Below are 25,247 nucleotides of genomic sequence, written 5' to 3' on the forward strand. Positions count from 1 at the left end.
CGAGGCAAATCAAATTTGCTTTTATTCTGCTTTCACACCATCTATGGAACATTCAGACTAATGCAATGCTTTATGTTTTCAGACAGAATGAAAAATGAATTTCAATTACCGTAACACAATTATTTTGACAATTACAAGTGATCCCTGGGGAGGCAGTTTCCAGGAGAAAATTCATTTGTTGGTGCATACTGATGGTTGGAGGGTTGTTCTAGCTACGGCTACAAAAGAGGCCATTAAGTGAGCCGGGACTCTCCCGAGGATATTAAAAAAGAAAACAAGAGACCCAAATTGACCATGAATCAGTCATCTGATAAAAACTAATTCCTCTAATACCCACACTGAACACAGAGAAAATGTATTACAGTCTGATGGTGTCTGTGGGATAAATAATTCACCTTAATGGCAGATTTACATCTTTCCTTTACCATTTCAGTTGAATACCCAAAAGGATACTGAAACAGTGGTTGGTTGAAGGAAAACTAGAAATCTACATCTACAGGTTTACATCAAGGGAATCAACTGTACCACACATTTTATCCTTTTCAGGGCAAAAACATTCCCTCTTTCCTCACTCTGCCAATTTGATAACAGACAGGATCATATTCCTTTTAACAATAAATTTACCAATTTAATTTGTCTACACTAGGAAATAAAATACTGATATAGCCTCCTTGGGGTACCTGCCAGTTAGAATGACAAAAAAAAAAATTACATGAAAGATGAACCATCTTTTGAATTTAACAAATTACATGACTCATAAAACAACACAACAATAGAAATCCCTACAGCCTAGAATGTGATAGATACCCTCCTCATAATGATTCCACAGTTACATCATCATTAGAGCTGTATGAAAATATCAGATTTTAAAGCACTTGGTTTCTGATAGAAGCATCATTAATTAGGTTTTATTGCAGAGAAAAGCATTTTGTCAATCAAGGATGAAAAACGGCATAAAAACTTTCAAACACTGTCAAGTACAACTGAATTTCAGTATCTTGAACACCAATATGTCAAATATCATCCGTATATCAAATTGATCTTTTTAGTCTGAACACATTTTTTCGCTATATTTCTATACCTCAATATCTCAAATCTTGGGATATCTCATAGCTTTTCTTGGTGCAAGCGATTTCAAAATATTGATGATTGACTGTAAATTATTATACTAAGCATGAATCAAAAATTTCTGTAGATCATTCAGATTATTTAATTGAGTTTCTCTTGCTTTCGTTTATTTTAACACGCTGTACTCAGCATATACATATACATGTAATGGATCTTATTCTTTATTGGATAGCCTATTTTTGTCCCCCGCTTTCGTGATAGTGAAGGGGCATTAAATTTCATTCGTCTGTCTGTATGTCACAAAAACTTTAACCTTGGTCATATCTTTTAAATGAGAAGAGATACACCTTTCATATTATACAAGTTTATTATGTATGACAAGACCTTTCTAAATACACTATGATTTTTGACCCCATGACCTTGAAGTTTGACCTACTTTTAAAAAATTTAAACATTACTTTGAATTGGAAATAACTTTTGAATGAGAAGAGATACGCCTTTCATATTATACAAGTTTATTATATAACATTTTTGAAGAAGTTTTCCAATTATATCACAAATATAATACTTTTATCCATATGCCCTGAAAAACTGCCGAATCACGCCGGATACAGTTATGTTCCACCGGAAACAGTTATGTTGCCCTCCCAAACACAGTTATGTTCCCTCATGTGCAATAATTCTGCATATTAAATATGTCGGGTTCGAAATTCTTAGAGGCAGTTGCTAAGCAAACGTAAACAATTCCGCGAAAATTAAAAAGTCGCACCAACGTCTGCGATTTGTTCATTTGAATTCAGAGGAATTAGATAATTTAATTGAGGAGAAAAATTCCTGAAATTTGTAACAAAGGTTATCAACAAAAGTGTCAGCATACTGAAAACATTCTGCCATGAAACAGGACGGGAAATTTCGGAATTATACTCAACGTACATGTGTACATAGTGTTCAATAAATATGTTCGATGTCGGATGACCGTTTTGGGTTCAATGTTTAAAAATGTTATATAACATATATTACATGGCTTTATTCTCGGGCAGCAATACCAGAATATTTGCCCCTCGGTGACAGGAAAGCCCTGGAGTGTTATGTCGCCCTCTGCTTTCGGCATCGTGCGACATTACACTCCAGGGCTTTCCTATCACCTTGGGGCAAATATTCTGGTATGCTGCCCTCGAAGCCATGTAATATATGTATAATGTATGACAAGACCTTTCTAAATACACTATGATTTTTGACCCTGTGACCTTGAAGTTTGACCTACTTTTAAAAAATGTAAACATTACTTTAAATTGGACATAACTTTTGAATGAGAAGAGACAGGGATTTCATATTAAACTTTTGTATTACCTGTGAAGACCTTTCTAAAAACACTATAATTTTTCATCTGAGACCTTGACCTTGAAGTTTGACCTACTTTCAAAAATCTTAATTTTTCCTTATAACTTTTGATTGAGAAGAGATATGGCTTTCATATTTGACTTGCATTACTCGTGACAAGATATTTCCGAGCATGCTATGACTTCTGACCCCTTGACCTTGACAATTGACCTTATTTTAAAAAAATCAACTTCAGTGATAATTTCTGAATGATATTTCATAGGACCTTCATATTTGACACAAAATGCCATAAAAAAATGACATCTCATACACAAGACACTGAAAGCAGGGGACCACAATTCTTTGAATTTGCTTGTTACTGTAGATTTATAAATTTTATCATAGGCAGATAATAATTTGTTTTAACAAATTTAGCTCAACGGAATGATAATTTACTTTAAAATGAATGATGATGTCAATTTAAGTTGAGTAATTAAGCTATAATTTAATCATCATCAGGATATGGAATCAAAACAATCACATTCAACAAAAACAAAAATATTTTGCATGTACGGTAATTATGTTTTTATAGCTTAAATGCTAATTAAATAAAATTTCACAACAATAGTCCTTGCTTCATAAATAATAATGATATGTTATGATATTTGCAAAAAAATCGTCATTTCTCCTACACCTATTTGTCGTCACGATAAGTCTCCTTTACAATATAATTGTACATCATAACTGAATGATAATAATAGTGTGTTAAATTTCCAACATACACGTCCATATTATATCTCAACTTTCAACCTCTTTGGCCACAGCAGGCCTTGAAAATATTGATATTACACCTCCACCTTCTTCAAGTTTTGTTTGAAATTGAGTCCTTTAGAACCATTTTTATTTTCACTTACAATATCTTTGCAAACCTAGCTAACATCTAAGAATCAATTTTGAAATACTTTTGCTACCAAGCTCTACTATTTCACCTATTAAGTAAATTGAAGCATCTACAAAATGATGAGGTATTGCATGCAGGCAACTTGGCAATAAATTGACCATTAATTTGAATGATTGCATCAAAGACAATTTTAGTCCTGGAAAATTGCTGCAGAAAGTCAGGTCATTAATTTTGTGAGGCACATGTTTACATCCTTTTTGGTGTTTCCAAATAAAACATTCTATTCATTTCATGAAAACCTTGCTGTTGGTAGGATATTAAATCCAAATCTATCTTGTATCAGCTTTGCATGTTTATGGTGATTATTATGGCACACATTTCCATCCTTAAGGTGTTTATCAAAGCATTTATTCTTACTAAATGATGCAAACTTTTCATATTCTATTCCACAAACTTATTATATTGTAATTAAGATAAAAATGTGTATTTTTAACTAAACATTTCACTTGGCATGCTTATTCCAGTATCTTTGAACAACAATAGGATACCTGAACCAGTTAGGACTCTTCCAAAGATTTTCTTTTTATGACAGAAAGCCTTGCTATTATATTTGCATCAGCACTCAGTAAAACCTCTGTGCTTTAGCCAACAAAACAATCAATATATATTAACACTTTTCATATGAATGCAACATGAAAAGAAGAGGATACAGTCAAATCTCCTAACCTCAAATTTTATGAGGCGGAGAAAAAACTTTGAGATATTCAAGGATTCGAGATATCAAGGCAATTCTTGTATACGGAAAAAGTGGATGGGACTTCCAAGTCACCTAGACATATCCATGGTATCTGAGATATAGGTGTTTCATGATACCAAAGTTAAACTGTCATTGTTCATGAATATAAAGAACATTCTGTCAAAAAAATGCCTTCATCAATAGAAAATAACACTGTTCTTCTAATAATGTTTTACATCAAGTGACAAAAAATTCTTGATTGTCATCCCCAAAGGACCCCAAAGGATGTGTGTCAGATTCATGGAAATACTTTCATACTATAGCTACCTTACTTTCAACAATAAAAAAACACAGAGACTAAAGCATTGTCAAGTACTCTTATCTCCTTCCTTTTTTGTAGATATCTTATCAACATATAAAGCACATGATCATCTTTATACTCATCAGAGTACACTGAAAACATAAAATATTAAAGCTAGCAGTTCATGACAAAAAACATTGAAATGACTACATTTTCTGAATTTTTTTTCCTTCTACCTCAACTTCAAATTGAAGAAAACTTAATCTTCCATCATCCTAATTCATATGCACAAACCTTCATAGAAATCCAACATGACAATAGCTTACACAATAGCTGCTCCACAATGGTTGCACAAAGCAGCAAATCTGAGCACCCTCAAAGCTACACACACGGCCCTTCACAATGAAATACAGCTCTTACGTTTTGTCCCAGACCTTCTATCCCTGGCTTTGACAATGCCGAGTGTCCTTCAATGCAGTGTGTGTGAAGTAGAGAGAGTGTGTATGTAGCTCAAGAGGTTCTTCAGATGAGAAAGTACAAACTCTACAGCCCTCCAAACTGACATTAGTCGTGATTCACTCACCTTTCCTCCTAATCCACGACACAAAAGCAATAACAAACAGTCGCTGGATATCCCCCGCCAGTGTCGTGTTAACAAAAGACATAAGCCTCCAGAAGCACCGGATTAGCATAGTACACTATCGATTTCAATTTTGACAAACATTTCATTGACACCTATTATATGCGCCAATATATATATCTGTAAAAAAAGACAAGCCATCGTCGAATGATTTAAATGCACTTACCCGTTCATCTCCACTTTCACTGTCACACTGCAAACAACAAACGACAGCATATTAATATTCATGTGCATGCGAAGGAAGATTGCATTATGGGTAAAGTCATTAATGAGGTTTGTGTGTCAGTAAATTGCACACAATTTTCTGTTGCTTTCTCTTTGTCACGAATCACAAAAATTTGTTGCAGGGCTTGTCGATATTTCGGGCTTCAAATTAAGATTTCAAAATCTGTGTATAATTTCAATGCAGAATAAAATCAATGACCCTGAATGACTGTCAAATTTGTGTTGATGAATTGGGGAGCCGGAGATTTATGGCTAGGCTTATTACAGGGTTAGGTTTCAAGTAGTGTGTCTTCTTTTTTATCAATACAAAGAGACCTCTATGCCTTGTATGGAACTTAAGCTTGTCTAGGTTTACGGCTTCAAGCTGATAATATGAAAACGGAAAACAGGACCTTGAGGGTGACAGATGCAGCACATTAAATTTTTTGCTGCAAGTTGTTGCACCGATCACAATATCAGGATATTACATTTTCTACCCTCAAATTATATTACCAATATCACTTTTCTCGCATGTTCTAATCTGCATTTTGTAGCTTTGGGGGATGACTGCTTTTATTCTCAGCATTTAGCAGAGATCAGAAGTTCAGATTTTGACAAATTAATTGCCAATGACATCATAAATACTGAGACATATTGCATAAACAACTGAAATCTAAATGTTGCCCTTTTTTGTACAATGTTTTACTAAAATAAAAGTCTTACCAAATATCCTCTTCCAGAGCTTGAATGGGTACTGACCTACAATACATGAATATTCACAGTAAATGTTAATGTAAAATCTTAACCAAAAAGATCTTCCGTAATCTCAAGGTACTTTTTTGACAGGTTTTGAAAATTGCAGTGATTGAAAAAACATTTTTTATGGTAATAATGTTGAGAAGGACGCAGCTTGCTAATAAAACAGACACAGAAATTTCTGGTGAATGTTGAATAAATGAATAAAGAGGACTTGTATGATATGGTCATTTCTGCAAAAGATTTCTTCTTATAAAAAAAGGTTTATTCTTAAATAGAAAATTGGACTGAAAATAGATTACGATCACCCTTAGTACTGAAGACCAAACTTACGTCACTCAGTCCTCCATCCCGACATCCCGACCGCTGGTCTGAGAATTCTTCCGTCCTGTCACTGTATGGACTGTGTACTGAGGAGTTATCACTGAATCGATGGTTCAGGGCTGGGGATAAAGGCCTACAGGGCTGTAACAAAATAAAATTTTACATGAATTACAAAACTCTAAATTTTGCATTTTTATACAGTATTGCAAAATTCAAATAAAGAATCATTTTCTTTACTGTGGTTTCATTAATATTCGTTGAGAACAAGTTTTCGAGGATTTCGTTGTTGAGCAGATCCACGAATTCAAATGTTCATTGATTTAAGAAAAATGATATTCATTTGTATGAGCAATGCTTTTGTCCACGAAATTATGTATCCTCGAAAACATCTTTTTACAAAATCCACGAAAAATTGTTGCCAGTGAAAATTGATGAGACCACAGTATTTTTCAAACTAATTGAACTAATTCTGCTGTTTGCATGGATTTAGCATTATGCCGTCATTCAAATGCATTTTTTTCTCTGCTTTCCCCAAATTAGTTATTTTTTGATGTGCTATCTTCACTTCTACTTCTAGCATACTTGCATAAAGCACACAATTCAGCAAATTTTTTATGCTTTTCTCATGTTTCATATATTATTAATCTTCAAATTTCAAAATGAGGAATACAATGTACATCAATTTATTGCATTTCCTTGAGCATGTAATAACCATATATTGCCAATTTTGTTTAGTCTCAATAGCTTGTGTGTTTTTTTAACTGATTTTGTTGGTTTGTTATTGCATGTGTAATATTATATGGATAATATATTTTTTTGAATATTTTATTTGACACCAGTCGCATAAGGAGTGTTTGCCTTTCTCCTTTGTTTGTTTTTAATGATGACAAATGATCCAATATGGAAGTGTCAGACACAGAAAAAAGACTATAGACAATCCATCCTATAATAGCGGATTATCCTCAGATATTTCAACAAAAGTTTCGAATCTCTCAAACATTCATTCTTAATTTTTTTTTTACTTCTTTCTCTCAACAGAAATCTCTCATTTCATGCCTTAAATAACTTTGTTACCCAAAGGTTTATTAATATTTTTTATGGACACATTTTTAAATCTTTGTCTGAAAGAAGACACTGTCAAGATTAGTAAAATGTTATTTAAAAAGAGGCAATACATAATTTATGCTACATTAAGTTACATGGTCATTATCTGTGGTTTCATTTTAATTTTAAATTTTTCCATTTAAGGCACTTAACATGCATATGAACATAATCTCTGACATGTTAAAAAGTACATATCTACAAAAGACCTTTTTAAAAACACTTAGACGACCATTTGTTTTCCTGAAATCACCACCTCCCTTCTACCAGCTACTTTACCGACATGACTTAATCTTGACATATGACATCAAACCCTGCTAAATGTCTTAATTTAACAGATCATATAAACACAAATGCTTTCTTCTGCCAACTTGACAAGACACTGCCTTTTAAAAAAAGGGACAAAACATGATGTTACTCGGAACCTTGATAGGATTTTGTGGTGCGCTAGGCTTCCTGTTCACGGCTTTTACGCGGTGTCTCGGAGACAGGCGAGGACAACAAGCGCACTTCATACACAAGGATTTTCTTATCAATCTGTCACATGCCTGTAAACAGGGGCCGGGACCCAGCTGTGTATTAGTTTATCTTTCCCTCAAAAATCTATGATTAAGAAAAGAATTGATATAAACTTTTTATTACTTTTGTGTTAAAGGGCTCACTTGAACATATCCTGGGATAAAGTCCGGTGCTAGGAAATGGAAGAGCGTGGCTGTGCCCAAGTCATTGCTATTGATTGTTATCTCACGACGGGGATAAAAAAGACTGGATATTGTGCTATGTAATCCCTGCGTTTCCCTGTGATGAGCAGCCTTACCCTCTTTAAGATAAAAAGTGCAATGTTTCTAGCTACTGTAGTATTTTGAAGCGCAAGTTTTTGACAGAGTCTCAGCGAAATTAAACACCAGATCCTTCCAGACAAGTGATATTAACTGTGTTACGCACCACCTTCAATCAGCCAAAAAGCCCAAAGGACGGCCATGGATTAACGTAATCCTTTTAAAATGACAAATAACCTTTTTTAGCAAAAGATTACATGTCTGATGGAGAAATCCTATGAAATTTGAATTTATCAACTGATGAGGCATTTTCAATAATGTCACTTCAACACAATCGGCATTGCTTGAAAACTAAGTTACACCAGATATTTTCTGTTCTTGAAAAGCTTCAAGACTTCCTACACTAAAGTAAGAGATTTTTAGGACAATCCTCTGCACTAGAGATGAAAGATTGTTTATTAGGGCTCCTTTTTCTTTCCCTCTTAAAATTGTGTTTGCGCCACACATGAAATTATTCATTTTACGTGCAAAGACATCTGGCAGATCAAGAGCTCTTCAATTAATGACAACACATTTCAGAAGTCTTGTGTTCTATTATTATAAACTCTGTAAATTGAGGAGCAATCTGTGGTAATGCATTTGAAAAATTTCTGCAATTTTCAAGTTTATATGTCTCAGCATAGTGTTACAATCAACATACTTTGAAGTATTAAGGGATCAATGCCACTGAGGGTGTTTTATAATGAATTAATCGGACAACCCCATGCTAAAGAGTACCTGAATTGACAACCCTCATTATTTCATTCTCTTGGAAACATGCTACTGTACAGTTGATTAGACTCTTTAAAATGCTTCAAAATAAAACTAATGCATTTGCCAATCAATAATTTGCTTTTCGACAAAGTGTTATCATTTAAATGGATGAGTGGTCAAGAGCAAATACACCTTGACACACACATCATTGCTCAAGCTCTACAAATCCTACCTGCTGAAGTGAATGGCTACCAGTAAAAATATCCAACGACAGAGAAATTTCCCTTGTGCTATCAAATGTTCATCACCCTCTTTAAAGAAAACTAAAATACAGATATGTCGCCCTTCCTCACTCGACACTGTGAATCGATACGAGGCCCAGGGTTTGTAACCGATATTAATTCTCTCCAAATGTATTGATCCCCATACAGTTCACCATACATGGCAATAATATCTGCCTGAACGGTCCAACTCTTCAAGCAAGTAATCAAATTTACTTTAAATTTCTGCCGAGACTAGACAATGAGCAAATAGGAAAAGAAGAGCTGATCTGCTTCCAGTGAAAAAATGCCCATCAGCAGACACTGATTTTATAGACCGGCTGACCACTATCTCTTATTGCTCCCTGTCCTACTGTACGCTGGGAATGCTTGCCTTTAGGTTGACAATCCTGCTCTTTATATCAGATTCAAAATAATTGTCTCTTTCTCCCAGCCCAACAGGGATGTACCTAATGAGAAGGAGCACTCATTCAGTGGCAGACTTCTCTTCTCAGTGGCAAAAAATAGACTATACCATCACATCAAAAGCTCTAGATGCTTCTTCATTTAAAATGATTATGCCATTAAAGTATAAAAAAGCACAAAGGACTGCCATCAATTGGTAGCACATTTATCAGATTTAATGTGCATATTTTATTTCATGAAAAAGATTTAGGACTTCAGAGGAGCATTTAAATGCATATTCACTCAATTGTGAACTAAATTTCATTTAAATTTCAGTTCATGTCTCAAATTATCTTAAAACATGTAATTAAATTTCAATCCCATGAAAGCATGTTGTATTATAAATCTGTCCTGATATCATGGATATGGAAATTTTTATACCAATAACATCTAATTTCTTCCATAAAAAATGATTTCTTTAATCATTTTTATGCATAATTCATCTTTTAAGCTTTTTGTTCAACCTGCTAATTACAAGTTGCTGTTTTTTTACCTTGATTTCTGATTATCAAAGCTGCTAAATGTGGGCACATTGATCATCAAATTTGAGTCCAAAAAAAATAAAAAGAAGAAAGAAGAAAAATAATGTGTTTCGTACTAAGTTCAAAGGGGGAAAAAATGAGACTTTTTGAATGCCAAATTTGGCCTTGGTAAGAACTGCACTCAGGCACCCTGACTTAAGGAATGCAAAATCAGTCCATTAAGTAGCTTAAAATGATTAAAGAGCCACAAATGTATTGTTAAATTTTCTTTATAAATGGATATGCTTACATGTCCAGTGTACACATTTCATTTCCTTGTCCTAATAAACTGTGAAATACCTTTCAATAATTGTTATTTTAAACACAAACTTTTTTAGTGTGAAGGATTGATATGTACTATCCCTGCAATTAAACACACAAAAATAGCGCAGAATTAAAAAAGGCTTTTTTATGAACTAATTAAATAACAGCCAAGATTATGATAGGAAGATGCATGTGTATTTTATTCAATTATGTAAGCAGTTAAGCTTCTTAAATACTTGCACCTTTTGAAATCAAAAGTTTCTGAAGGCAAGCTTGTGATGACAGTGGCGTAGCGTCCATTAAGGCAAAAAGGCAAATGCCTACACATAATTTTGGTCAAAATATATGGTCATGTTTTTTATGTTTTTTAAAATAAGATTAATGTAATAAATTAATTTGTCAATAATAAATAAAATCAAAAAAATGAAATTCAGTACATATGTATTTTATAGCTGTAAAACATAATTTACAGTCTTGTTTCTTTTAGTGGCGTTAGCAGTCAAACTGAGTACCCCATACAAAGATGCCCTGAGACATTCCTGCAATCTTTGACAAATTAAGAAAAATCGAGTTTTCCCAACAAAGTAGAAACCTTTTGATGTTTTAATACCAATTAACCAAGTTACTGTAGTGTAATGTGTTTTCGTTCAAATGAAACCGAAATTTAGTATCAAACTTACATGCAGTTTCAAACCTTTAAAACGTTCTTTCCATTTTTCCGTTCTCTCAGCAGCATTCCTATATATTTATATTAAATAATTAAAACTTTAAAATTTGTTTTACACAGGTTCATGCAAAGGGAGAGTGAGAATCGGCTATGACCAAATCTCTTTCGAGACTCTCTCTCTCACTCTCTCTCTCTCTCTCTCTCTCTCTCTCTCTGTATAAAATTTATCTGTTTCTACAAAACAATGAAAATATATTACTCAAACACCAATTTTTCTAATTATTTATTCAAATTTATATCAAATAATATAAATGCCGATATTTTCCAAATATTTAAATCACGGGGAGGGGGTCTCCAAAAATAATCTGCTTAGAATTTTTTTTTCAACTTCTATGTACATTGAGGTGACATATGATATATCTTTGGAATCTATAAGAGTTTGCTTTAAAAAAAACTTCTTTCAAAAGTGCTAATTTTGCGTCTATTTTTCAAAATTTTCTCGGGGGAGGTCCCCCAACCCCCCTCCCGCAGGAGGGGGTGACCCCCTCCCGCACCTACCACCTTTCGGCGCTTCGCGCCTCACTGAAGCCTTCGGCTTCATTTTTTAGTGCCTACACATCTATTTGAGGCACGCTACGCCACTGGATGAAATTTACATTTCTAAGGTAATAAATTGTGCTAATAAAGGACAAATTCTGGTTTTGATGACATTGACAAAGACAATTTAACACCATAAATCTCTTTACCCTACCACTTCCTAATAAGTGTTTGCAGTAACAGATCTTTCTCAATGTTCTAATTGTTAAATCAATGATGATATAATAAGTAATCAGGGACTCATTGCATTCTGATAATTGGAATTCCTATAACTAAAGGTGAAAATGGATTAATTCTCCATAAAAGAGGTTTAACATTTCTGCCGATTGATTTATTCTGAACCTATCACCAGCGCAAATCTTCATTAAACAAGCCAGCACTGAATCTCCCTCCGCCAAGCTCTGAAGAGAAACTGAAAGACAAGTTTTTATAGCATCTGACAGATTTCTAAGCCAAGCTTGATGAAGTCAACTCCCATCCACTATGTCACTGAAAGGAGTCTTAGAAGAAGATGTTTCATCCAGATTTTCTAACTTAATCATCAAACACAGAAAGAAAAAGTTTATACTGTCATTCTTGCTTGTTTTTGTTTGTTTGACCATTTGTTTGTTTTTGGCAGCCATCTTGAAGAATAATCACCAAGAGGGGGGTTGAATTTCAAAGGCATACATGTGCTAACTATTGAACAAAAAAGAGCTGAGGCTCTGGTAAAGTCATCATATGAAGTTTTTTTGATTTTCAAATAGAAAAAGCCTCCAAATTTGTTTTCACTTAACAATCCTATCCTGCTACATTTTTAGCTAAATTTATGGTAACATTGAGTTTAAAATCAAAATTTATTGTACTAAATTAAAATATTCATAAACCAAAATTAATGTCCAAGAAAACTAATTCCTCTCCTTTTATATATCTCTTAGAAATAAAAAAAAATATAACTATAAAGTTCATTATGAGGACACAAAAATCTAGAACACACAAAACACAGACATACACACAAAAGATTGTAAATGAATATTGATGGTAGTGTTCCTGGCAATTTCTGTAGAGTCTCCTGAGTGGAGGAGAAAAAGATCTGATATTATCAAGTGTTGCTGAAGGGATCCCCAGAAGGGACTGCTCTCCTCAACTGTAACAACATCAGCCCTGACAGAAATGCCAACACAACAATCAAATGGTTCAGTCTCATTACTAGGAATGCAAATTAGCATTATCTACTAACAATTGCAAATGACTTAACATCATGAGCATCTTGTTTTCACTCTGGACTTATACATGTACTTTCTGAAGTAGACTTCCACACATTTTTTTTTTAAATCAGAGGTATTTTCAACTTCAAATTTAGTATGTTGAGCCATTTGTTTTACATGAAAGAACTCAAAATGAAACAGGGATTACAAACAGAATCTGAAAGGAAATTATGAATGAGCATTTCCCTTCCAATAAAGTTGAAAAACAAAAATAGTCCTGATTTAATACAATGGTGTGAATATAATTACTTTTAATTTACATCCAATATTCATACAATTTTTTATTCAATATATTATGATTTATAACAATTCTCTTAAAAAAAAAGCTTATGCATATCTGTTGAACCCATCTTACCTATAAAAAATTAATGTAATTCATTAATAAATCAAGTTACTTACAGATATGCATAGGTCACACCTCCACTTTATCTAATGAAGTTAAATTTGTCGGTATTACAAAATCCTCATGCAAATAAAAAGCCCTCTCTGCTAATTGTGCTCTAGCTGGCAGGCGTAACACTTTCATGCAATCTACTGCGAACATGAAACGTAATGTATCTCCCTGTCGAGAATCCAGCTACCAAAATATCATGTAGGTGCAACAATAAAAGGAACACTCCAAAAAACACATCAGCCACAAAGGTGGAAAAAGAGAGAAAATTCTTTCTGTAATTAGCAATAAAGCATCACTTAATTCAACGGAAATCTGTTGACAAACACGTTTTATGCAGTACACCCCTCCCAAGTCTAAATTGGTAGTATTGGAAAAGATTACTTAGAAGGGAAGACATTTATCAGATTCAAGGAGGCTTAGAATTCCGATCCTACTCTGTCCCAACCAAGAGATGAAAGAATTAGGCATCATTTCAATCTGCGAAGGAGCACAAACATACCAAATCTCTGGCTAAACCTAGCACCAGGTCAATTTCCTTGCCACAACCAAGCAAAATGCATGGTTTTTATAAATCTCAGGGATTACTTATGGGACAGAAAAATCAATGTATTGATGTCAGGAAATAAAAACAGATTGTATGTAAATCTGAAGCAGCGGTATCTGAGGCATCCTTGACTTCATTTATAAAATTATCTTTCCACAGCATTGTAGCTTATGCTGTAATCATCTTCTTAGTGTCAAAGAGAGAAGAAAAATGTATCATGTAAAGATGAAAGTACGGTGTACTTTTATTCTCTAGTAAATAACCCGGCAACCAAGGAAAAGCAAAATATTTAATGTAAAATTCTGTAAATCCAGCATTTTAGGACCTATAAACTTAATTTAAGTTCATATTTATGATAAACAAGAGGCCCAACGGCCTTATAGGTCACCTGAGCATTATGCAACAACTTTCCAGTGATTGAACTAATTTGAAAGAGGCACCATTGATCATCATAACTATACACTTAGCAGTTGCTTAGTTTGGTTACTTAATACCCATGGGAAGAGTAGAGGAACAAAAAATGCATTTCAATACATAAACCCTGACCCTTAGGCCTAGATCCACACATTGCACAATTCTAGATCTTGAAAAGGCATCCCTGCTTTTCAAAAATATTTGATTAATATGAAGGAGTAGATTTCAAACAATTCATTCATTTTCAGTATATAAGTACAGCCCCCCCCCCCTCTATGGTACCCCTGACCCTGGGGCCTTGAAATTCACAATTCTGGAAGATTAGGGCCCTTGCTCATCATAACTATATAGGTAGTTCATCTGCTTAATACCCAAGAGCAGAGAAGAAAATTTTTAAAGATTTAATGTATTTTCACTATACAATCAATAGAGCCCCACCCTAACACCAGAACCCCTGACCCTGGGGCCATAAAATTCACAAATTTGGAACAGACATTCTTGCTCATCATAACTATGTACTTCGTTTATTTAATACCTAGGAGCAGAGAAGAAAATTTTCAAAGAATTCATGTTTTTTCACTAGAAAATAATCAACAGAGCCCCGCCCTAACACCAGAACCCCTGACCCTGGGGCCATAAAATTCACAATTTTGGTAGAGGCTCTCTTGCTCATCATCACTATGCACTTAGTTAGTTTATTTAATACCTAGGAGCAGAGAAAAAGATTTTCAAAGAATTCATGTATTTTCACTATATAATTAATAGAGCCCCACCCTAACATCAGAACCCCTGACCCTGGGGCCATAAAATTCACAATTTTAGTAGAGGCACCCTTGCTTATCATAACTATGCACTTAGTTAGTTTATTTAATACCTAGGAGCAGAGAAGAAGATTTTCAAAGAATTCATGCATTTTCACTATATATTCAATAGAGCCCTGCCCTAACATCAGAACCCCTGACCCTGGGGCCATAAAATTCAAAATCTTGGTAGAGGCACTCTTGCTCATCATAACTATGTACATAGTTGGTTTATTTCATACCCAGGAGCAGAGAAGATTTTCAAAGAAATAATGCATTTTCACTATATACTTATTTAGCCCCGCTGTAACACCAGAACCCCTGACCCTAGGGCCATAAATTTCACAATTTGGTAGAGGCACCATTGCTAATTACAATCGTGCAAACAGTCTGCCTGCTTGATGTCCAGAAGTAAAGAAGAAGATTTTTAAAGATTGCATTAATTTTAGTGGTTTTGGCCCCACCCCTCAAGCCCCAGGGGGCAGGGATCATGAAATTCACAATTTTTGTTCCCCTTTACCCATAGATGCTTTATGCCAAATTTAGTTGAAATTGGTTCAGTCGTTTCAGAGAAGAAGCTGAAAATGTTCAAATGTTAATGCACGACGAACGACGACGGACAAAAACGGATAGCAATAGGTCACCTGAGTTTACTCAGGAGACCTAAAAATCTACCTCCCTTATTTAGCTTCTTAATTCACAGAAAAAAACAAATTTAATCATGTTAATTAAGCCATTAATTCATTGACTGTTTACCCATGTTTATTGGACAAGTTGGTGGATCCTGAATTAATGGAAGATAAAATACATCTAAAATTCACACATTTATTCTCTGTGTTGCCACTAATCATATGAAATGGATGTACACAGTAAGACTATATATGTACAATTAAAGAGTCATTAGAAGGGACCACCAAGGCTTAATAATTTGTCCTCATGTACACCGTAAAAGAGTGTCATATGTCAGGCTATATGTATAAGTACAAACCATTCCTCTACTGGTGTGCTTTACCAACTGTATATAGGTAACAGCTTGAAAACACCACATGCACTTCAATTAAACACCTTTAATGCTATGGTTGTCAAGTGCCAATCATTTTTAAAAACCACAAATTTGAAAGAAATTTCTTATTTCCAGCTACGCATTATGCAAGTCATTTTGCTTTATCTATTTCACATCTAAACTTCCTGAGCAGAAAGTCCCTGCATGTCAATATGGTGAACTTGTCAAAAGCGTGTAAGTAACAAGAACTACAACTCTTAAATTTGGATGTTTCAAAATATCTACCCTGATCAATTATTCAGGACAACATCAATCGACATGGCACCTCATTCTTTTTTCTGAATAGAGTGCCGGCAATCATAACATCTCATCAAATATTCAAGTATAAGCAGTGATCTTTTTTTTTTGTATGAGATTTATTGATTTCTTTTGCCCATTATAGTGGGTCTTTTGACTTTAAAATGATGGTGCCTTCATTGCATAACAACACTCCTGCAAGACAAACAAATGAATTACTAGCTTGCACATCATGGCCCTCGACTTTAGAAATCAAATTCTCTCTGCCAGCAAGATCTCGAGCTATCTGGATTTCACTTCACCATCCATTATGGATAGTACTTTGGAAAAGAGTTCCTAGATTTACTAACAGGACAATAAAAACATGATGTCAATCTGCCATATTCTATGATAAAATATGCTATACATTTATTTCATGTCCTATTAGAAGAATATTAAAGCATTAGTCAAATCAATCAGATAATGAGAAAGCATCCCTATGGTTTTTTATATAAAAGCATCTGGTAGTTTGGTTATCTTCTTTCCCAAATGAGGCTGGGTTCAGCATTAAATTTTTTCTTGACTAGAACATTTGGACTAGTGTCCAAAGATCTATTAGATAAGTGAAATAACTGATATAATTTAAATTGCATTATTAAATGTCATATTTTTTAAAACTCATATACATAGAGAAATATGCAACGTCAAATCAAGATGACATTGTTGAATTAGCATGAACAAATGCATGTTTGCTTTGTTCTGATTATGGTTGAGACAAAAATATTGATAACTGTCTAATGGTTTAGACATAATACTATTCAGCTCTCAATCGTTAGTATGTATACATATATAAGCAAACACGTATTGATGAAATGTCTCAAGTGTCTCTAGAATTGAGATAATCACTAATTTAAGAGACTAAAGTCAAGGTCAAAGGAATGATGATCAAAGGTCACAAATTTTTTATGAAGTTTTAAATTAATACTATTCATTCATATATATCAGCAAATGAGTCTCATGGAAATATCTTGAATAGTTGCTTTTAAACTTAATTAACTTAACTTCAATTAAAGAAAATATGAGGTCAAGGTCAAAAGAAGGTCAAGGCACAAATGGTAATGCAGCTGAATAGATCTAATCAATTTGTATCAGCATTCGAAGTTCGATAAATTTATCTTATTTAGATTCTTTAAAACCAAGCTAAATGCAGTGATGGCAGGATAGACAGAAGGAAGAAGGAAGACAGACATGAACACTATATGGCCCCGCCATAAACATCGCTAAGCATACAGAAATAATCTTTCAACTGTCCACAGCACCATGATCAGGTTTATTGCAATAAAAAAATCTATACATTTAGACATAACTAGACCCAGTCAGTTAGATGTAACATAATGTTGTCTTGAGCCCTATTAGATACATATAAATCACCTACTACTTTATACATTTTGATATCAGTTCATTGCAACAGAAAACTATTTTAGTGAGCAACTTTTGTCTTGGTTTCTTCCTTTCACTCTAATTCCATGGATGACCAAGTCCTTTGTAGTGTTTATTAAAGATATTGAAACAAAAAATTTCTGCAAGCAGAAAGAAGCATTTTTTAGCTTGTTTCACATGAACAAAATTAATTAATCGTATCAGTAATAAGGAAACAAGAAAACTCTACAAGGCACCTGATGCTGAAGCTCATCCAAAGATTATCTAAACAACAACTTTACTAAGAAAATGAAAATTCAGACTGTGAGCAGAAGTTAAAGAAGTGTTCAATAGAACAGACAAAGGAGTTCTCTCACCAACTGCCCTCCCCTTTGTTTGTTTACACAAATGTCAAGTTTTGCATTGAAATTCTGACAGCATATCTTTTTGGCAGTTGTTTACCCCCAAAAAAGTTCTTTAAAAAAAGAGTCAAGAGGGTAGTCAAGCCATTGCCCATTTTATTTCCAGAATATATTTTTTGAGTGATGGTGAACATTCACTGGTTTGAGGCCAAACCAAAGGCAGTTACTTCTGGGCCAGTCTAGAAGCTCCTAGTACATGTGTCCTTGAAGTTTATTATCTAATTGCTGACTCAGGAGTTATTCCTGACAGTAGCATTGACTCAGTTTTACTTTATCTCGCAGACCACTCAACTCCACAGTAACAAAGCGATGCATAGGTCTTTATTTGACACTCTAACATCTTCATGCTTAATAAGATGTGCAATGTTAGTAATATTGCACATTCTATTATTACATACAAAAGCATAAAATATTAACTCTATGCATCACACTATTTTATGAAAAATACAAAATGGATAGATGAAAGACATTTTTTAGCACACAAAAAATTTCAGGGGAATTTAGAAGAGCTGGAATGCTACTGTGTACAAAGGTCAACTATTCAAAAAAACTGTTCCATAAGTCAAATTCTGTTTACCTAACCCTAACTTGCTAATGCTTGAAATTTGAATAAAATCATTCCCAACAATCTAAAATCATAAACATTAGGAATCTGTGCAGGTTAGCAGAATGAGAAAACCTGAAATTATCATCAATAATGAATCATAGGAACTACAATTCCAATATGTTTAACAAGTCCTCATTATCCTTAAATCTCTGGCTCAGGAAATATCATGTAAATTATATGCAATTCTACACTGTTAATGTCAATCCATGTTAATAATCATTTAACGCATGGTAGTATTACCTTTAATATATATCTATTTTATATTATAATCCAATACATTACTGGTGCAAATCAATTTCCTCATCAAGAATTTCATAAAAATCAATTTTCCCATTAGACTTTGTATCATACACTTGAATTTAAATTCATTCCTTTTAAAATAATTTTTTTAAAAATCAAATGAACTTTTCAACATGTTCAACAAAAAAAAATTAAGAAAGTGAATGATTAAGTAAATCTGACCAAACGAAATTTTTCTTGTTCATAATGCACAGTAAAGAATAAAGCTTAATAAAAAAAAATCACTGCACTTTTAGCTGCATCTTTTTCCTCCAAAGTTGAAAACCGAGTTGATTTTTTTCAATTTTCATAATTCTTCCTCAGTCTTAGTTGAATCATAAGATTACTTCAGTTCTAGACCTCCCAGGAAGGCATGCATATTTGTGCATCAAGCTTAGACACAGGTCGTTGTTTTCTGGCACCATAACATTTGAAATTAATTACAATTAACAGTGCATTTTTTTCTTCCACGATCTCTAATTCTAAGTACTATCTTCAAGATCATATATTAGATAAATTCCAGTCAAACTATTGCCTAAAACTGATATTGAAAATTATACAATTAACATGTGCAAAGTCAAAATTTAACTTACAGTAAAGTGGACAGGGTAGTTACCACATGACTAAAATTTCAGCACTTCTATTGTCCTAAGTAGAAGAGTAAAGCAGCTTGCAAAATATTAACTTGATGATTAATTTTATCAGATTACAAGTATCAGAGCACTTGTTAATCTTAACATCTCACTTCATTAACAACCAGAAAACGATGACACAGTGTTATAATGATGATATAATGTCATCAATCACCAAATATTTTATTGTACTATTAATTACTAATATACAGAAATTTCCTACGTGTGGATCTAGGGGAGGTAACTCAGAGGGATAAGAATTATCCTGGGCTGGGTATCAGCCGGGAATTTCTGATTGCAATAAACTTAAATATTTTTAAATGTATTACGATATGTATTGCAATATTTTCACTAAATGTTAAGATGATCTTTTCTTTTTCATTTAACCTCCATTTATAAGCATGAAATGTTTATTTGTGTACGTCTATCTAGTATCTATGATTTAAAAAAGTTCTTGTTGTTTTGCACTGAAAATCAGAAATGCAACAAACCAATGGCAACCTTACTGTTTGGCTTAGTTGCAAACATTTTCAACATCTCACATTTCATATTTTTTAAAGAAATCCAAAGCCCAAGTGATATGCTGGTATAATGGAGTACTGAAAAATTGTATTGCAATCGAGATATTTTTTTGGCAACAAACTTCAATACACTGGAATATCAATATTATTACATAGCCCTATTATCTTCAAAGAGAGCCTTGGCCAGTGGGTAAGACCATAATATTGATGCAAATTAGACAGTCACACATAAACGAAAAATCAAAATTAATTTGCATAGGGTAAAATGTCTTGATAATCAAGAGCTTATCAAGGGATAAATGGGACATGTATGTTCTCAGCAACTAAACTGACTCCAGATATAATGGTAGAAATATTCTGTATCAGAAAAAATACTGATGTAACATTTTGAATCCATAACAAAATGTCACATTATGAAGGAAACGAAAAGGGCAATCATCAAGCTTGGCAAAATGAATCTGAAAAGTGCACACATTTAAAGAGGAGCCTACAGCTAACCTCTCATAATCCTGGCTACCATTCCTCTGATTATGACTGCACTATACACAAAATCTATCTCGAATTAAATCAAGCATTGAGCCAATTTTATAACGGGCTCCAGACACAGTGGAACTGAGCCTCCCCCCTGAGCTTTACACTTATTTTCACTGTGGTGTGTGACTCCCCCTCTAAAAGGAATAAAGATATTAAAAGTGGTTAGCTTAACATTAAAGGCATGCATATGAAATTAAAAACATGACAATGTAATCCACTGTATCATTGCTCCGAGAGGGCATTTTTTTTCTCTCCCAGAATTCTTATCAGTTGCATGTGAGCTAATGATTAGTCTCCTGTCATGATGTGCGCGAGTCTTTCTCATTGACAGCTCCTATACAGCGGACTAATTCATCCATCTCTCTCATTACCCACCCTTTGACCCAGGCCTGTCCTTTCTAACCGTGTCACTCCTTTCTGTTTATAGCAGCGACTTATCCTCAAATCTTTTTAAAAGGGGGTATTGGGGGAAAAGGGGTTTGTGTATGAAGCACACTGATGACATGTTGAGAAACAGTGAAAGAATGTCCACATATTTACTTGGTGAATCCAGCTGATAGAAATAATGTGAGAAAACATATTTGTGTAACTACTTTGCATGTCATTTATTATAGTGACAATCAGATAAAAAAATGGGGATAATGACTCAGAGAGAAAATATTGGTGTGGGGGTAATAAATTGGTTTTAGTGGAATGATTATAAGAAACCTTGACACTGTTTAATTTTCATAGAATTCACAAATATCCGAATGACACATTTTCCCAACATGAATCAACTTGAGTTTAAAGTGAACTGGCTACTCAATTGTAAAAGTCTTCTTAATCAAACAGAATCTCAACAACACATCCACTACATAAAAAAAATCTGTAGTCAAAACTTATGTCAATATAACCACCTTCACTGATCATTTAATTTTATCCTGCCTTCAAATTCCCCTCAAACAAATCTTAAAACTCAAAACACATGTTTATAATTCAACACATTCCAACTGCATATGTCACCTGTTCTCAATTGATTTTTTTTATTTTATTTTATGGACCCTTCATTTTTTAAAAAAAAATGTTAACAATGCTAAACCTGTGCTTTGTCAGATGTTGTAACAAAATCTGATGTTTGTTTAGAAGGTTCAAGCCTGACAATTCAGGTTTCTAGTGCCTCTGTATTCTGATCGCAGCCCCTATTATGTAACCATCCTCTTAATGACATACAATCGCTAAATATCAACACTACCTTTATTCTCGTCTTCTTTTTCTTTCTTTTAACAAAATCGTTCTTTTTGTCTTTCTGTTCAATGGTTTTCGAGGGTTTCATCAAGTTGTTCTGAAAGCAAAGTACAAACGATAAAAATATTGTTAGACTTTCCTTTGTTCTCTTGTATGCTGTGAGTTGACAAGGCATGCATGCATCAATCAATTAGCTTCAAGTATTACCACTGGATGAATTTAATATATAAGGTGCACTGAAAAATGTTTCTATCAATATGAAAACTCATTTATGAACTCAACAAAACAACTATTGTCATTTGAAGCTGTATAGGTTTTTTATCAGAATCATCTAACACTGTATAACTATCTACAGTTTACACTATAATATTTGTACACCTACTTGAGTATTGGTTCACTTCAGAGCAACAAGAGGAAATGCATGATTGAAAATTTTAATCTGTTTCTGTGCAACAGGGAAAGAATACTTTATATTGGATCAAATTAGACACTGCCTTTACACGTTTTCAGTAAGACAGACACTTTAAAGTTCATCAAATTGACACATTAAACGTTTCATGTATTATGTATATCAATATATTTCTTCATTCAACATTGTTTGTTGTTGAGACTAGGAATTCAGAATTTTGAAGATGGCACCAAATAAAACTTCAGTAAGAGTGATTTGATTGTCTACAAACTTTGTAAAGGTGTACTTGTTAACTTTGATAGTCCTATTGTATGAAGTTTCGAAGTCTATACATGTTACATAATGTACAATTTTGTTTTGCTAGTCTTTTTCATGATATACCACAGACACTAATATTGTGCGGTGTAAATTACATCCACTGAAAATGAACAAGTTGCTAAATACATAATGACGCCACATATTATCATCTACATATATTTAGATTGATCATTTATTAAAATAAATCAGTTTTCATTATCACCTCTAAGGAATTTTATTGAAAATTACCCTTGAAAAGTATCCCTTATTCTTAGACTTTACAAATACAATCGCAATGGTTGAAATTTACTAGGTTGCTTTCATTTTGAAAATTGTAGTATATCTGTAAAATTTGCCTTATCATGGACAATTTCTCAGACTGAGATTCTACTTCATTCCCACAAAGACAAAGTAACTCAAAAGCTATGCTATCTTGATCATAATATTTCAGATATTTTTTAATGATGTCTTGAATTTGGATCATTATCTTTCACAAGATTATCACCCAAACTTTTCAACATAAAAGACTTTTTCTGTATCGAATCATAGTTTGTTTTCCTTACTAATGATTGTGAAAACTTTTTATGCTAGAAATATTTGTAAGACAAATTCAGACACTGTTTGACTCAGACCCCCAAAAACTAAAATATGTGCATTATTTCCTTCAATGATTGCATGCGAATACATTTTTCAAATTAATAAATTTGTTGAATGAATTTTTTTTAGTCATACTGCCACCAAATGTAATCTGTACATAACTGTATACATTTAATATTTTTTGAATCAAAAAGGAAAAAAATGAATGTTGTTTCAAATCAAATACACTTTTATGTTACACCCTTTTGATTTCTTCTTCTTTTTGTGCTTTGTTTGTTACATTGACATGGGTCAATGTTGTACATGCATGATTGAAATCTAATTTATAAACATTATGGCACACATTATTGTTTGGACAATGATAATAATAAAAAAAAATATTATTTTAATCCTAATGCATTTTATGGTCATTTACTATGCAGGCAAAAGTCAAAAGAATGTGACAGTAGAATAATTGATCAACTCCCTTTGATAGTAGTTCAATACACATGATAATTAATCAGGACTGTCTAGCTTGCTGATCAGCTGATTACAAATTTCATGATAAATATACAAATGACAGAGTAAAATCCATTTAAATAAATTTGTAGCTCATTGCACTTAATGAGAACAATACTGAATTTAGTGAAACCAGAAATGTCAGACCATAATGCACAATATCCTGGGAGAGATTATTTATGATTAGGGTGGTCAGAGGAATCTCGGATTAAATTACATCTTCATTCGTCCTACATCTCTTGGTGAAGCAAAAACATCTTAATACTTTCAGTACTTAGCCTAATACATGTTTTCAAGGCACCAACATAAACAAAACACATGGTAGGCTAATATATATGGTGTGTAGAAAATGTTGGAAGTCACTGATTGACTGAAGTCAGTTTATCAAACTTACCAAATCTTCTAAAGATTTAAAACTTAGGATGGCAAATCCATCAATGATGTCCTCGTCATGGGAATGGGAGCGGTTTCTCCGTCGTCGGGGTGGCTTGGCCCTGGGTTTGTCGCAATCCGACCGCGAGGGAGAACTGTCCATTTCATCTTTGCCCCCGTCCGGGTCTAGCTTACTGTGCACTCTTTCGCGGCGTTTTGTGAAGCGCTGTTGTTTTCTTTGATCGCCTTCCATCGGAAAATCCAAGTCATGAGGCAAAAGTCCTCCTCGTTAATTGACTTGTAATAGTCAACAGGTACTGAGGAAGGGACATCTGAACTCCAATCAAACATAACATAAACAGGAATCCATATCGAAGTAAAGTCAAAACACATCCACTCTTTCTAATGGCGGAACAAATACAATATGGCCGAACAACTCAATTGATTCATATTTTCCTCCGCGGTCCGCTACACCGAAATAATGTAGCATTGGAATGTCGAGAAAAGATTAAACAAATAAGTGATTTGGAGACACGAAAAATATTGACTTATTTATCTTTTACTTGAATGGATCACAACTTCATAACTTGAATTACCTGATTATTGATTCACACCTTACGAAAAATGAGATCCGCCTCTTGTGACAGGTTGCTAATAATCTCTTGAATTTCAAATATTTTCCATCCAGAAGCTCTAATAGGAAAATCGTATTTTTTAAAACATACAATTTCTATATTATAAATCTTTGCTACATCAGCATTTCTTTGTTTATCTGGTCTAATGTAAGATATGCGACTGAAATTTAAAGCTACACCTGCAATGAGCAGTCTGCATGTTCCAACTTTTATCGCGTTAATTGGTCAAAGCAGTTGTGTGTAAAATTGAATTAAAAACTTTCTTTTTTCTTTAGCTCAAAATTTAAATCTCTCTCTCTCTCTCTCTCTCTCTCTCTGAAATCAAGGAGTTGTTAATGACAGTTCTATATTTCTAAATGCATGAATGCACAGGCACCTGACGTTACTTATTTTTCTTTTTTAAAAAATGCCCCCGACCTAATTATAGGTAGGGGGTATATTTTTTAAATTTTAGGTAGGGGGTATA

General features: G+C 33.6%; 1 protein-coding gene across 4 annotated transcripts in view; it reads right to left on the bottom strand.

The window, feature by feature from the left end:
- Positions 1-24,590, bottom strand: part of LOC134252009 (autism susceptibility gene 2 protein-like) — a 38,910-nt gene extending 14,320 nt beyond the window's left edge. For 2 of the 4 annotated variants that reach the window (XM_062734423.1, XM_062734420.1), the window contains exons 1-5: positions 24,169-24,590; positions 21,981-22,070; positions 6,260-6,391; positions 5,894-5,929; positions 5,133-5,159 (exon numbers count right to left, since the gene is read on the bottom strand). In XM_062734423.1, the coding sequence (XP_062590407.1) occupies positions 5,133-5,159; positions 5,894-5,929; positions 6,260-6,391; positions 21,981-22,070; positions 24,169-24,399 (516 nt within the window). In that variant the 5' untranslated portion in view covers positions 24,400-24,590. Of the gene's footprint in view, positions 1-4,620; positions 4,779-5,132; positions 5,160-5,893; positions 5,930-6,259; positions 6,392-21,980; positions 22,071-24,168 lie in introns of those variants that run through there. The other 2 variants (XM_062734421.1, XM_062734424.1) reach the window with 2 other exon arrangements.
- Between the last annotated feature and the right edge of the window lie 657 nt (positions 24,591-25,247).

Source organism: Saccostrea cucullata, unplaced genomic scaffold (assembly GCF_032062105.1).
Source record: "Saccostrea cucullata isolate Sc308-1 unplaced genomic scaffold, CSIRO_AGI_Scuc_v1 ctg6, whole genome shotgun sequence".
Classification (NCBI taxonomy): domain Eukaryota; kingdom Metazoa; phylum Mollusca; class Bivalvia; order Ostreida; family Ostreidae; genus Saccostrea; species Saccostrea cuccullata.